The 14,588-nt window shown below is 45.7% G+C and overlaps 1 protein-coding gene across 1 annotated transcript in view; it reads left to right on the top strand.

The window, feature by feature from the left end:
• The window catches only part of MAP4K5 (mitogen-activated protein kinase kinase kinase kinase 5), a 63,541-nt gene that overhangs the window by 22,886 nt on the left and 26,067 nt on the right, over positions 1-14,588 (top strand). The window contains exons 3-7 of the mRNA XM_082058939.1: positions 9,144-9,234; positions 10,732-10,796; positions 11,539-11,594; positions 12,911-12,958; positions 13,053-13,095. Of these exons, the coding sequence (XP_081915065.1) occupies positions 9,144-9,234; positions 10,732-10,796; positions 11,539-11,594; positions 12,911-12,958; positions 13,053-13,095 (303 nt within the window). The remainder of the gene's footprint in view (positions 1-9,143; positions 9,235-10,731; positions 10,797-11,538; positions 11,595-12,910; positions 12,959-13,052; positions 13,096-14,588) is intronic.

Here is a 14,588-nt window from a genome sequence, read left to right as displayed (position 1 = left end):
CACAAGAGGTTCCACTTAAATTTGAGAAGAAACTTCTTCTCAGTGAGGGTGACAAAGCCTGGAACAGGCTGCCCAGGGAGGTTGTGGAGTCTCCTTCTCTGGAGACATTCAAAACCCGCCTGGACACCTTCCTGTGTAACCTCATCTGGGTGTTCCTGCTCTGGCAGAGGGATTGGACTAGATGATCTTCTGAGATCCCTTCCAATCCCAAACATACTGTGATAGTGTGACTGTGATAGATCTCTGGAGGTGGGGAGTGTGTTTGGGGGCAGCATCCCTGTGTGGGCTGTTTTTAAACACTTCCTTGGCATCCTCTGATGGAGATGGGGTGGGCAGGGCTGAAGGGCCCCGTACCTGACTCAGCGGAGGTTTAATCTATGCAGCCAAAGAGATGATTGTGAAGGCTGAAGGTAGAAGCAGCCTGGGAGGCTCAGAGAAGCTAAAACCACAGCTTTGGGTGATGCTGAGGAGTAACCTGTCCTTAGCAAACCAAGGCTAGTGAATTTGAAGAGATGCTTTGAAAGTGGAACTGAAGCAGAGGGCGAATCCTCTGCTGTTAGCGGAGGAAGAACAGGAGGTCGAGCAGCCCCTGAGACTCTGACCCAAAGTCATCACTCCCGAGAACCTCATTTTAATTAGCACTGATGACCATGTCTTATACATTTCATTATGTTGTTGGGCTGACTTGCCCAGGGAAGCAATTTCTTCTAGTTTGATTTATTTGTTGGGTTGTTTTTTTTTAAATACATTTTTTAAACATTGCCAACCTGATCTCCATCCATCACACGTACACCCACAGCCCTTTGGCAGAGATCTTCTTGGGGGTCTGCTTTGTTTTTAAAGAGGCTTCCCAGCATCTGTTTACTTATTTATTCAGGTTTAGTTCTCTGGGATGGTTCCTGCCTCTGCAGGGTGCAGCAGCTCACTGTGCAGGCTGTTCGAAATCGAAAATCAGCTGCTCCTCGCTTCAACATTCTGACTAATTTTAAGGGGGTTTCATAGCTTTCTAGGACTGTTCTTGCATCAATTCCCGGAGCAGGCCGGTGTTGGGAGGTGTTGCAGGTCGCGGTGATTGTCCCCTCAGCACCAGCTCCTGTCACCATCCAACTCACCACAAGGCCTGATGAGACCACACCTGGAATCTTGTGTCCAGTTGTGGCCCCTCAGTTCCAGCAGGACAGGGAACTGCTGGAGAGAGTCCAGCGCAGCCACCAAGATGCTGGAGGGAGTGGAGCATCTCCCGTGTGAGGAAAGGCTGAGGGAGCTGGGGCTCTGGAGCTGGACAAGAGGAGACTGAGGGGGGACTCATTCATGGGATCAATATGGAAAGGGGGAGTGTCAGGAGGATGGAGCCAGGCTCTTCTCAGTGACAACCGATGGTAGGACAAGGGGCAATGGGTTCAAACTGGAACACAAGAGATTCCACTTAGGGCCCTTCCAATCCCCAACATTCTGTGAAGGCACCGCTAGAAAAAGAGTGGTCATAAATTTTGGAAATTAGTCACTGGAGAAACAGGCTTGTGAGTTGTACACAGCATCTTCTGGAGAGGAGGAGGAGGAGGAGGAGGTGGTTCGCAGATGGGAATTAATTAGCAAATGGAAAAAGAAGAGCTCCAAACTCCACAATTGACTAATACATGGAAAGGAGAATGGGGAGCAGAAGACAAAAGGCGCTGAAGCAGGGTGCCCCAGGGGAGATGAGGAACACGTTGGATTAAAGCTGTAAGACACAGCACAGAAGGAGGTGGCAGTATTTTGACAGAGCCCACTAAACTGCTGAAATGGCGGGTGGGGATGAATTGTGGTTTGTTTTGTTACTCTCTCATTTACTGCAGGTAGCAAGTGAATCGGTAGGCAAAGAGATTCCAACTTAAAGCTGAGACCCCAACATGAAAAGGTATTTTATTTCAGCTGCTATTACCTTCTTTTGTCTGTTCTCCAGACAAAGGAAATAAGCTCTTTACTGAGAAGGTTACTGTCGTGAATTTATTTGCATTTTTGGGCAGTACACTAGATCTGCTACCACAGTTACTTAAGCTGTGCTGCTAAAGTCAAAATAGATAGTGTTTTTCACTTTTTTTTTGGCATAGGCTTTGGAGAGCATTAGGCAAAAGTATTATGGCACGCTAATGACATTTCCCAGCATTCAATGAGTACAAATGCTTCAAATAATTTGGGAGCCAGCTCTATTTCAGAAACTAATCCAACTGTACTCAGCAGCAGAGAAGCCAAAACCAGCTGAAACGCTGAAGCCACTTCCTTCTATGGGTTTAGCAGACGGATCGAGAGGGGAGTCAATACAAAGAGGTAACTCTTGGCCAGTGACGTTTTCTGCCACAAAACTTTCTCCCGGGGTGAATATAATTTAAAAAAGGAAGGAAATTATACTAATGTCCATTTTAAATAATGACCAGTGCCGTCAGAGCCCTTTGGCGCTCGGAGGGCTGGCAGTGATCTGTATATTTTGCAGTGTTACAGAAGAATCTCTTTGCTGGTTTTAATTTGGTCCAGTGTTTGTCTTTGCCACGGGAATTCCCCGTAAAGGCCAGAGGAGCCAGTTACCTATTTCAGGTTGGATCTTAAAGCGGAGGTGGGATTTTGTACAAGCGAAATAGCCACGCAAAGGTGTGTAGAGCTGTGCTCAGTGCATGCAAAGCCGGGTCTGGTCCGTTGTGTTTGTTTCGTGTCCCGTGGTTGATGCTCCCTGTAGGAACACAGCCCTGGGGCTGGGTCACCATGGAGCTGCACTGTCAGTGCGGGGCATTTTGGGCACCGAACAAGAGTATTTTGGCAATGCAGCCTCATTCTCTGTATAATAAATTCCCCAGGGATGCTATGAGCTATGGAGAAGAACAAGCCTGAGGCTTATTTAAACTAAGCCTATGGGGGATGAACAGCACCTGGAGTTGAAGAAATATGAAAAGAACTTCTCGGTACCTGGGAGAGGATGTGGAGTGCCCAGTAGTTTAATTATATTTAACATTTTGATGTCTGGTCTGATTTTACTTTGTGTGCTTCTAATGCATTTCTAATCTGTTCTTCTTTCAGAAATGTGTGTATCCAGAGTGCGTGTTTCCGTGTAGTGTAAGATCTCACTTCCAACTGAGTTTCTTGGATGAAGAAGGGGTTGTGGTGGGGGGAATGGGGGTTTATGAGCAGGAAAGAAGCTGGAAGATCGTACATTTTAGCTGGAAGGCGGCACATGGGGTGAAGGTTGTGAAGGGGTGAGTTAGGAAGACATTTGGCAAAACACATGAAGAAAAATAGCAATAGCGAGATGGCAACAAGAAGGGGGAGTAAGGTTGGGATCATGAAAGGATGTGCTGTTGAGCAGTCAGTAGATAAGGAAAAGAGGTGAAAGTGTTAAGGAATAAAAATATAGATTATACATTGACATAGCTGCTCATAAATAGGATCCAAGCAGAGGAGAGAACACACACGAAGAAATAATATCTGGTGTTAGACCGGTGACCGCAGACACTTGTGTGCTGCTCACGCAGAGCCTGTGCTGCTGTGGCAGCGTGTCGCCATGCCTAATATTTTATAATATAATATCAGTGGCGAGATAATCAGTACCATCGGTGGTTAGAAGTTGGCAGCTAGATGCCTGGCAGTAAAATTTTCTGGTGGAAACATCATTGTTTCCAAATAGCTGTTTCCTGCTTGGAGTCAAGTTTCCGAACATCGAGTTTGGGGAATGTAAATTCTTTCTGTCCGACTGCAGGTTTCCTTCAATCCTGAGACGAGAGGTATGGATAAAACAGCTCGGGCGCTTGAGTGCGGTTTAAATTTCCCCTTCTTAAAGGTGGGAAGCTTTGAAAGATTGTTCTCGGTTTTCAGAATGGTTGGTAAAGAGCAATGCAGATCCGTGGTGGAGAAAGCAGGAGTTTCGTGTGTGCTGGAGCTGCGGGATGAGGTGCTACAGTCGTCTCTCCACCTCCCCAAAAATATTTGGGGGCTGTTGTTCAGTTGTATTGCGTGTCAAGCTATCTGAATGGGGATTGGAAAATGTCTCGGGAGTTAAATAAATGTAATGAGGATAGAGGGGAAGGACTGGCCGCGAAACTCCAATCTAAGCAAAAAGCTGTGTTTTGGACAAGCCATCCCTTTCATCAGCACAGACTGAACCCTCAGGAGGTTCAGGAAGGTGGTTTGGGGAGGGATTGAGAGCAGGGAGCGTGGGGATGTCTGGAATCAACACAGAGGAGCCGGTGACCTGTGGATATTACTCAGCTGTGGAGTTTGTACATTGGCGCAAGTGGTTTCTGCAAAACTGTTGTTCCCATGGGGCTTTCTGTCCTTGTTTGGGAACCTGGGTTGTTGAAACAGAAAATAATTTGAAGAATAGTCCTGGTTGCTTCTAATAACTCGGGAGATGAGTTGTACAGATACAACGAGAGCGCCTGGGCTCCTCAGCGACGGCGTGACCCTGCCCTTTGTCCTTCAGCATCCCGTACGGCAGCGTCCGCCCAGCCCTCTTGCTAAACAGCATCTCGCTTCTAAATAACAACTATTAATTACGGCGTTAAAAATCCCATGTCTGCAAAGTATCCGCAGCCAAACTCCCCAGCAAGGCCGGGCAGGTCCGGGTCACGTCTCCTGGGCGGCCTGACGTGTCCCGCCGGCGTGTCGGGGCCCGCGAGGACCTGGCGCCGAGGGCACGGCGCTGACAGGCTGGCTGGCACCTCCAGCATCGGCCTTCTCGCTGAGCGCTGCTGTCCCACCCCCCGGTGACACGGCGCGCGTCTCCCCATGCCGTCAGTTCTCTCCTCCCGGTTGCGTGTGAGCCCCGGGCGCTCCCCGTTCGTTCCCCGTCCGTCCCTCCCTCTGCTCCCGCACGGCGTCAGCCCTGCGATGCAGCACTGAAGTCATGCAGAATAAACCCTTGTAAAACAGTAACTATGAATTTCTTCCCCGAGGAACCTTCTGAAGAATAAAGTGATTCACAGCTGCCCGGGGAGGAGTTGCGAGAAGTGGCCTTGGGTCTTTCTGCAGGATGGGACCGCTCAGAACACTCAGTGGAGCACGTGAAAATGTCACCGCGAGTAAACTTGCTCAAAAACTGTCAAGGTCAGGCATGCTCGGAAGACTTAATCATGTTATGTGATGGGCATTAGAACCATCAGAGCCTTCCCGTGCTGCGGAGTGGGGTGTGTGGATCCAACACACACATCCATACATGCCAGTTCCACGTGGGCGAGAAGTTGCGTCTGCCAACGGAATCATTCACTAGTGTCAGTGGGCTGTCAGTTTTCTTGATCTCCCATTTAAACACGGATTTATTTTGGATTTACCGAGCTTTACCTCTCTTAGCAACCGGCCGGGGAGGCACCACGCGCCGGTGCGGCCGTGAGTTCCAGAACAAGCAGAGCGAGCAGCTGGTTGTGCCGAGCGGAGGCGCCTGGGCCGCGATGGGCGCAGAATATTCCATCGTGACGCTCGCTGGCGTCTCGCTGCGCAGCTACAATTACATGGTAGTAGCAGCGACTCGCTCGGGTGATTCACAGCGGCTCCCCAAACGCCGTTTTTGCGCCTCGTGCCACATAACCCGTAATTGAAAACATGTGAGTAGGCAAAAAGTACATTTTTCCAATTCCGTGTTATTTAGCGTCAAGCAATCTCTGATGACTAAAACAGATGAAAATCTCTTTGCACCGATATCTTGTCACCTTTGATCCAGTTCTTTTTATCTTGCCGTATTTTCTACAAATTCTTTGTCTTACTGTTGTCTTTTTTTTCCGTGCTATCCAAGTATATTTAATTTTTGCCCTATTCCAGCATCTCCTGCCAAGATTAATACTCCAGCTGCCTGGAAACTCTGAATTCCTTTGTTTTGAATTCGTTCTTGTCATCTCTGACCAACTATACATCTTCTATCTCTGTGTCTCCTCTTTCAGAATCATTTTCTAGATATTCTAGCCAAACTTTTCTCATGGATATTCCCTTCTTTCCAGCTGTTTGCTACTTTTCTATCTGTATTCAGCCTTCCTCCCCCAGATCCTTTTCTTTTTATTCCTTTTTCTGTTAGTAGCCCCATTTCTTGCGTAGATTCTTCATTTATTAATGGCAGATCAAGAGTTCATCTGTCTCCCCCTACTACAGGATCAGCCTGAGTCACTCCGGTGGGTACTTGTTCAGTGTTTCCTTCATATTTTATTTTCACTGGTGGGGAATTTCACAGCTTCCCGTGTTTTCAGGTTCAATGCTGTGATTTTACTCTGTTAGGAAAAGCTTTTCATCTGTACAGGGAACGTAGGGTAAGGCAATTAAACCCATTGCTAATTGTCCTATCATAAAGTTGAAAAACAGATTATCCCTTCTTCTCCCTTCCCCGATATCTCTGATGTGCATGAAGGTTCTTATCTTTTCTACTGTCAGCCCAAATCACCCTATTTCCTTCCATTTTCCCCCATTAGTCATGGTTCCTAGGACTGATATCCCGTTGCGATGCAGCCCGGTTGACGAGCTATCGATGGGCAATTCAGCTGCTGTTTGCAAGTTTGTGCTGGTATGAGGATGCTTCTCGATCCTGGTTTTCATGTGACAGCATTAGCTGTTCTAAAGTGGCATTAGCAAAGATGGTTTGGTTTAAGGTGCCCGGTTAAGAAGAGTATTTGGATATCTGGCAAAAATACTCATGGAGAGCCGAGAAGGTTGGAGAAAGACCTTGGGAAGTTTGTCAGAGAAATAGGAGGAATGAATCCACCCGATTCAAACTCAAAAAGCCTTTGTTCATGGTAATTGTTTATACGGGACATTGATTCAAGCAAAGTTGTAGCTGAAAGTTAACCTATAAAGCAAGTTACAGTGGGAAATCTGTGCTAAATTTATGGAAATAGTGTTGTCTTTTTTTTTTCATTATTAAGAAAAATACTACTTGTGTTTAAAAAAGACTCTTGACATTTTAAACTCTTCCACTAATATTTTCCTGCCCTGGCGAAGTGTTTCTCGGTACAATTCGACTTTAATAAGCCCTTGAGGATTTACTGGAATCAGTCAGGGATACGTATGGACCAGGGTGTTCCCCTCTACCTTTGTATTTTGTAGTTATTTTCTTAAGTAAAAGTCATTGAGACGTCCAAGTTGTGATCATTTGGAAATTGTTATATCAAATTGGCACTTTCGCAGCTATATCTGTAAATATCTACGACACACCGATGTGTGTCCGGAGAGCCGGGGATTCCAAAGGGATGGAACATCGGCACTGTGGGTCCTGAGGGAAATAAAACACGGCAAATAAACCCGTCTCTTTTTAAAGAGGTTATTAAAAATATGAGCTACGCCGTTACTTGTTAAATAAACGTGAAGAATCCAAAGGGAATTTACAGTGGTACTTGAGACCTCTTGGACTTGTCAAAATCATGTCAATTAAGTGTTTTCTGGGCTGACTTTGGGATTAGGAGGTAAATTTGCTAGTGAAACTTAAAACAAAAGTGAAGATACAGAGCAATTTTGAGCTGGAGGGAATGTGGTAGTTACTGTTCTGTCTGCAGCAGCTTTTTATCCAAAACCTGGAACCTTTATCTAAATTTTATCATGTTTGGAGAGCTGTTACAGTTCTATTCATGCCAAAGGAAGAATAAGGGTAATAACGCATTAAAATATATATATATGTGTGTGTGTGTGTGTGAGATCACAGAGCAGGCACGCACCTAGGATGGCTTAATAAGCTGATTTTTGTGTTATCGCTCTTAAGAGGAAGGCGGTGAGGCTGTGCCGATGTCATTGTGATGTCACAGGGATGCCATTGTGACGTCATCGCGATGTCATTGCCGCAGAGGAGGGCAGCAGATCTGCCATGTCTGAGCTTGCGATTCTGCACAGAACATCCTCCCTTTGCAAAGTCTCTCAATGGGATTTAATAACAGCGCACCAGCATTTTTCTGAGCTCTCAGATATTCCAGTTTTGCTTCGTCGCATCCAGACACTATTTTATTTATTTATTCATTTGTTCAGCTTTTATCTTTTTAAATTAAAGTGGCGGCAACATGCTAGGCTATTGATCTAGACATAATATATTTTTCAGATGATTTTTTTCTTTTCCCCAAAGAATATTGGGATGTGCAAACGTGCTTGTGCAGCTGTTCTCATCCAAAAATGCGCTCGGACCCAGGCACTTTGTGGGTAGAATCTGCTGCTGTTCTGAGTCAGTGGTGCCTGAGTGGGCGGACAGGCCATGTGCTCTATCGGAGTCGTTTAGAAATGAAATGCTTTTAATAAAGAGCCTATGGTATGTGATCTTGTTTGGTGTCAGGCAGAGGAGGCTGGAAATAGCTTTAAGAAATCTTTCCTTGTGTCGCTGGGATCCCTGTGCTGGGGCTGATGCTGTAGTGGGGTGCGCTGGAGATTCCTCCTGTCATAGAACCATAGAATCATTTTGATCGGAAAAGATGCTCAAGATCCTTGAGTCCAACTGTTCCCTCAGCCCTGGCACTGCCCCGTGTCCCTGAGAACCTCATGTCCGTCTGTCCAACCCTCCAGGGCTGGTGACTCCAGCACTGCCCTGGGCAGCCTGTTCCAATGCCCCACAGCCCTTTGGGGAAGAAATTGTTCCCCAGATCCAACATCAACCTCCCCTGGTGCAACTTGAGGCCGTTTCCTCTGCTCCTGGCGCTTGTTCCTGGGGAGCAGAGCCCGACCCCCCTGGCTCCAAGCTCCTTTCAGGCAGTTCAGAGATCAGAAGGTCTCCCCTCAGCTCCTGTTCTCCAGCTGAACCCCCCAGGTCCCTCAGCCGCTCCATCACACTTGTGCTCCAGCCCCTCACCAGCTCCGTTCCCTTCTCTCAACTCGCTCCAGCACCTCAAGGCCTTTCATGTCGTGAGGGTCCCTCCGTGGGATCCCTTTGCTCCCTTTCCAAAGCTCTTGGTGCTACTGACCTGTCAGAACTGATGGATCACGTTCAGGCCGCCAGGCCAACCCTTCTCTCTTGATCTTCAATAAATATTTATGCTTTGTGCAAATAATAAAATATGCAAAACTGAAAAGATGGTGGATGCAGATAACTCCTGCTGGAGCATGTTAGAAAATCCTCCTGAAGGTCTTAGCAATTATCCTGGCTTATTTTCCTGAGTTCTGCACCCGCTTTCAGATCTCTGAACGTTTGGTTGTGCGTGATGTAACCGCGGCTGCTTCCTGTTTTTCAGGAGATGACTTCTCATTGATACAGCAAGAAATATATATGGTTAAGGAATGCAAACATTGCAACATAGTCGCCTATTTTGGGAGCTATCTCAGGTAAACTCCACTTTTTTTTTTAACCTGCATTTCTGCTCGTTCTATCCTAAACCAATGCTTAGTCTGCTTTAATACTATATCCTCTCAGTGTTCTTCTCTAGGTTGAATTTCCTTTGCTTCCCAGTTGGCTTAAAAAAAGAGAGAGAAAAGTGACTAATATTTTGTTTTCTCTGCTGGCCAAAAGGCTGGAATATTTTTATCACTAGGAACAGAAAGCAATTCTTCCCCTAGAGCCTCCCAACATATCCAGTCCTACTCACTTGTGGGGTGGATTTTAAACATTTAATAGTTCTAATATCAAACCAGCTCGTTAATTATCTAGAGCAGAATGGCTTTTAGATGTTTTATTTAATGTGTGCTGTGGAGGTGTAGCCAGCGAGTTGTAGGAGCAAAACACTGAATCTGAGCCGCTGGTAATGACATTTTTCATCATTGCGTTGTAACACACGGAGAGGCAGAAACGAGGTGATGCCAGCTGGCTGCATCCCCCAGCGCACACATTAAACCTTATACAGAAATGGGGAATATTTTCCGTTTCTGTGGAACTCTGCCATTTATCAATTGGCTCTGCGGGGATATTTATCACCAATTGCCTGCGTGGTCTTTTTCTTGGAGGCTTCATCTTCAGATTTCTTGGAGGGCTGCGTATTTAAGTAATCTGTGCAGCCCAAATCGACTTCAACTGCAATAAAATAGCCACATTTCTAAATCCTCAGTGGCCCTTTTGGAGGCCATGAAGAGTTTTTTTAGATATCATTAGGTAATTTCAATTGAAGAGTGAAACTGAGTTTAATGTGTTATCTAATAGAGCAGATAAACCTCAGGTGTTTCTTCTGCATGTTCTTTATTGTAGTCGTGGGGTCGGAGTTACAGCAACACCTTTTAGGGTTGATAAAGTTGAAAGTTTTTCATTTTGCTAGGTGAGAATTTATATTGATATCGTTAATAACGTGTCAAATTGCTAGTTAGCACAGAATCACAGAATCAGCTGGGTTGGAAAAACCCACAGAGATCATCAAGTCCAACCCGTGGTCCAACTCCAGCCCATTGACTAGATCATGGCACTAAGTGCCATGTCCAATCTCAGTTTCAAACCCTCCAGGGCCGGTGAGTCCAGCACCTCCCTGGGCAGCCATTCCAATCCTGACCACTCTCTCTGCACAGAATTGCTTTCTCATCTCCAGCCTCAGTTTCCCCTGGCAGAGTTGAAGCCCATGGCCCCTTGTCCTATTGCTGATGCCTGGGAGAAGAGCCCAATCCCCCCCTGGCTAGAACTGCCCTTCAGGTAGTTCTAGAGAGTGCTGAGCTCAGCTCTAAGCCTCCTCTTCTCCAGACTAAACAAGCCCAGCTCCCTCAGCCTCTCCCCGTAGGAGAATGTATCAGAATGTGTATTTTTAACAGAGCGATCAAGACCAATTGAAAATAATTGAAATAATCACAATTAATTCCACATCAAGATCAATCCACTTCTGATGCCTGTGTTTTATCTTTTCCCAGCCGTGAGAAGCTGTGGATATGCATGGAATACTGCGGCGGGGGATCCCTCCAGGATATTTACCACGGTACTTTGAAACTTATTTTACCATTTGTACCTTTTGGAAACTTTGTGCAAAGAAGAAATATAAATAGTAACAGGGAATGGTTGGTACAGGCCGGGCACCGCACATGATTATTTGGATGATGCCACGTGCAGGAGCAGGTTATCGGCTCTTTTGTCTCTTATTCCTGCTCCTGTGCAATATTGGGCCGCACTTTTGTTAGTATTTTCCCCTCCGAGGTTTCATCTGGAGTTGTTGATTGTGTAGAAAGGTTTATTGGAGTTGTTGGAAGAGCGATCTGGGGACTCGCTCTGCCTTCAAATGATGATAACTTGGAGATTTGGGATACCAGAGCTCTTTCTGCTTTATTTTTCAGCCAGTTAGTACATATAACTTTCAAACAATACAAAGTCTCATAGGCCCCTAGTATAGAACATTGCCATTTCTAATATTAAAAAATTAGCAGAAGTCACTTTTATTGTTTTTTTCACCTTCCTCGGAACACAGGATATAACATTTCTATGAACTCACTTGTAAAATGATCATTAGATCTCGGTCAAAACAGGATTTCTTCTCGCTGTGGGTATTGTCTTCTGTTATTTTATTTTACAGAAAGCCTTTCTGTAAAACGGGCAAACAAGCCCCTCTTTGCAGCTCATTGCGAAATAAGGTTCACGTAAAATCGATGCCACTTTTTGGCTGTCCCGCAATGTTATTTGTGTGTGGTCTATTGCAGACTTAACCCCTTTTTAATCTTTGTTTTCAGTAACGGGCCCTCTGTCAGAGTTACAAATCGCGTATGTGTGCAGAGAAACTTTACAGGTACTGTACTGCGGCGGGTACACGAAACAGGTTATTTCAGAACAGCGCCGATTATTTAATCTCATTGCAAAAAATAGCTAATGCTATAGTAAGCAAGGGTAAGTAGCTGAGTAATTGTCGAGGGTTTAGATTGCGGGGAGACAATAAAACCCTGGCAGATGTATTGTTAACCTCCTCTCCCCCCTCCTTCCCCCTTTTCTGCCCCTCCCTCTCCCCCCTTCCCACTCAGCACAGGCGATCGGGAGGGACAGAAGGACAGAGAGAAGAGAGTTGGAAAAATTAAAAGTGCTTTACTAATGCTACTAATAAGAATAGAGAAAATAATACAAAATATACAAAACCAATCTTGAAAGTCTCAGCAACTGCAGAGCCGCACCCGAAGTCCTGGACTGGACTGGGCAGCCAACCGGAGCTGGATTCAGTCTGTCACTGGCCTCAGTTCGCAGGGACGACTCACAAGGTCCTCTGCTAATGTTGCCATAAGCAAAAAGGAAAAAGAAGGGACGAGATCCTCGTGATCTCCCACTTTTATATGAAGTCTCACATGAATGGGATGTTATACACGGTTGTTCAGTTTCTTGGTCACCAGTTTCTCGTTGTCCCTCTGGCGAGATGTCCATCCGTGCTTATCAATAACTTCGCATTCCATTGCTGTGTTCACCAAAACATGGATCTGGTTCTCCAGGAAAATGCAGCTGATATGAAGCTTTAGCTGACAGGCAAATTCACTAAAAGAGAAACTTGTTTTTTAACAAAACCAGGACAGTAATAGAGGGGGAAAAATGCCCATTTTAAACTGCCCGCTTGATCTGTGGCAAGAAATTCTAATAATTCATAACGAAAAATACTACGACCAGATGACTGAAGTTCTCTTTCATTTTGTGATTGCTAATAACTGGAGAAATACAAGATAAGGTGATGCAGGCAGCTTGTTTCTTAAAGGAATTTTTCTCTTCCTGCTGTGTATCTGTGAATAACTATGTGGTTAAACACGTGCTTGCTGAAAGCTTCAGGGCTTCGAAAATATATAGTTAATTTTAGTAAAGGGAAAAGGTGATGTATCTTGAGGTTTGTTTGGAAAATACGCATATATCCCTGTAAAATGTTACACCAGGGCTGGCTTAAGCAAGTCTTCGCAAATATTGACTGAAGGTGGGAGAGATGAGGAACAGAATCCAACATTCCTCTTCCATGCAAATCTCAAACGTCTCCGTTTTCAAATAAAATATAGAAAATAATGTAAATTTATTGAATGGGACTGGCTTTCCAGGTTGTTAACAAATGGCAAAATGAAGTGTTGTCTTTCTTATTTCCAGGGTCTTGCATATTTACATATGAAAGGCAAAATGCATAGAGATATAAAGGTAACTTGGAACTTTGAGAAACTTACCTTGAACTTCCTAGTGTGGAAGAACGTTCCTGCTGAAGCATTTTAACTTTCTATTTATTACATTTTAGGGTGCAAATATTCTACTAACAGACCACGGAGATGTCAAATTAGGTAAGCTTGCATGAATTTAATAATAAGACAGAAAACAAATGGGAACAGTTTAATTTGATCAATCGAAAGCTACAGAACCAGCTGGAATACTTTGATTTTGCAAATTGTCTTTTATTAAGACAAAAAAAAAATAAACAGAATGTAGAGACCTTGCTTCCCAATATGAATATTCAGCTTTTGAAAGGATTGTTATGTATTGAGCAGCACATGAACAAGCAAAGGTCAAACTTGCTACAAATAATAAAGCATAATCCAGCAGATCTGCTCTATCAGTGCAGTTTCATTCGATATTGCTCTCTGGGGCATGAACCCTTTGTTGTTGCACTGTAGGATGTTCTTATTCTTATTTAGGGCAGTAGTTGACAGTAGAAAGAGCACATACATGGGCTTGCACATGTAGGAGATGAGAAGCTTTCAATTCTGTTACGAAGTTAGAATTTCTTTTTTCAATCACCAAGCCTTGAAGCCTCGCAGGTTTCCCTGGAATCTGTCTGGTTTGGAGTTACCTGGATATCAAGGAGTTTGTTCCCAGCCAGAATGTTGGATCTCCCTCAGAGCCTGCGAGGATCCACTGTGTGATACAGCACAGAATCGTAGAATCACAGAACAGTTTGGGTTGAAGGGACCTTCCCAGCTCCCCCAGTGCCCCCCCTGCCATGAGCAGGGACATCTTCACCAGCTCAGGTTGCTCAGAGCCCCGTCCAGCCTGGCCTGGGATGTCTCCAGGGATGGTTCAGCCACCACCTCTCTGGCCAACCTGGGCCAGGCTCTCACCACCCTCAGGGACAACAATTTCTTCCTCATGTCTGGAATTGCCCTTCTTCTAGTTCAAAACCATCACCCCTTCCTATCCCCATTCTACAGAACCCCAGAATGTCAGGGGTTGGAAGGGACCTGGAAAGCTCATCCAGTGCAATCCCCCCATGGAGCAGGAACACCCAGATGAGGTTACACAGGAAGGTGTCCAGGCGGGTTGGAATGTCTGCAGAGAAGGAGACTCCACAACCTCCCTGGGCAGCCTGGGCCAGGCTCTGCCACCCTCACCAGGAACAAGTTTCTTCTCGTATTTAAGTGGAACCTCTTGTGTTCCAGTTTGAACCCATTACCCCTTGTCCTACCATCGGTTGTCACCGAGAAGAGCCTGGCTCCATCCTCCTGACACTCCCCCTTTCCATATTGATCCCCAGGAATGAGTCCCCCCTCAGTGTCCTCTTGTCCAGCTCCAGAGCCCCAGCTCCCTCAGCCTTTCCTCACACGGGAGATGCTCCACTCCCTGCAGCATCTTGGTGGCTGCGCTGGACTCTCTCCAGCAGTTCCCTGTCCTGCTGGAACTGAGGGGCCACAACTGGACACAAGATTCCAGGTGTGGTCTCCCCAGGGCAGAGCAGAGGGGCAGGAGAACCTCTCTGACCTACTGACCACCCCCTTCTAACCCACCCCAGGTACCATTGGCCTTCCTGGCCACAAGGGCACAGATCCCATGTGAAGTCTGA

This window comes from Streptopelia decaocto, assembly GCF_964273445.1.
Source record: "Streptopelia decaocto genome assembly, chromosome: 7".
Classification (NCBI taxonomy): Eukaryota; Metazoa; Chordata; class Aves; order Columbiformes; family Columbidae; genus Streptopelia; species Streptopelia decaocto.
This window is presented reverse-complemented; position numbering and strand designations above follow the sequence as displayed.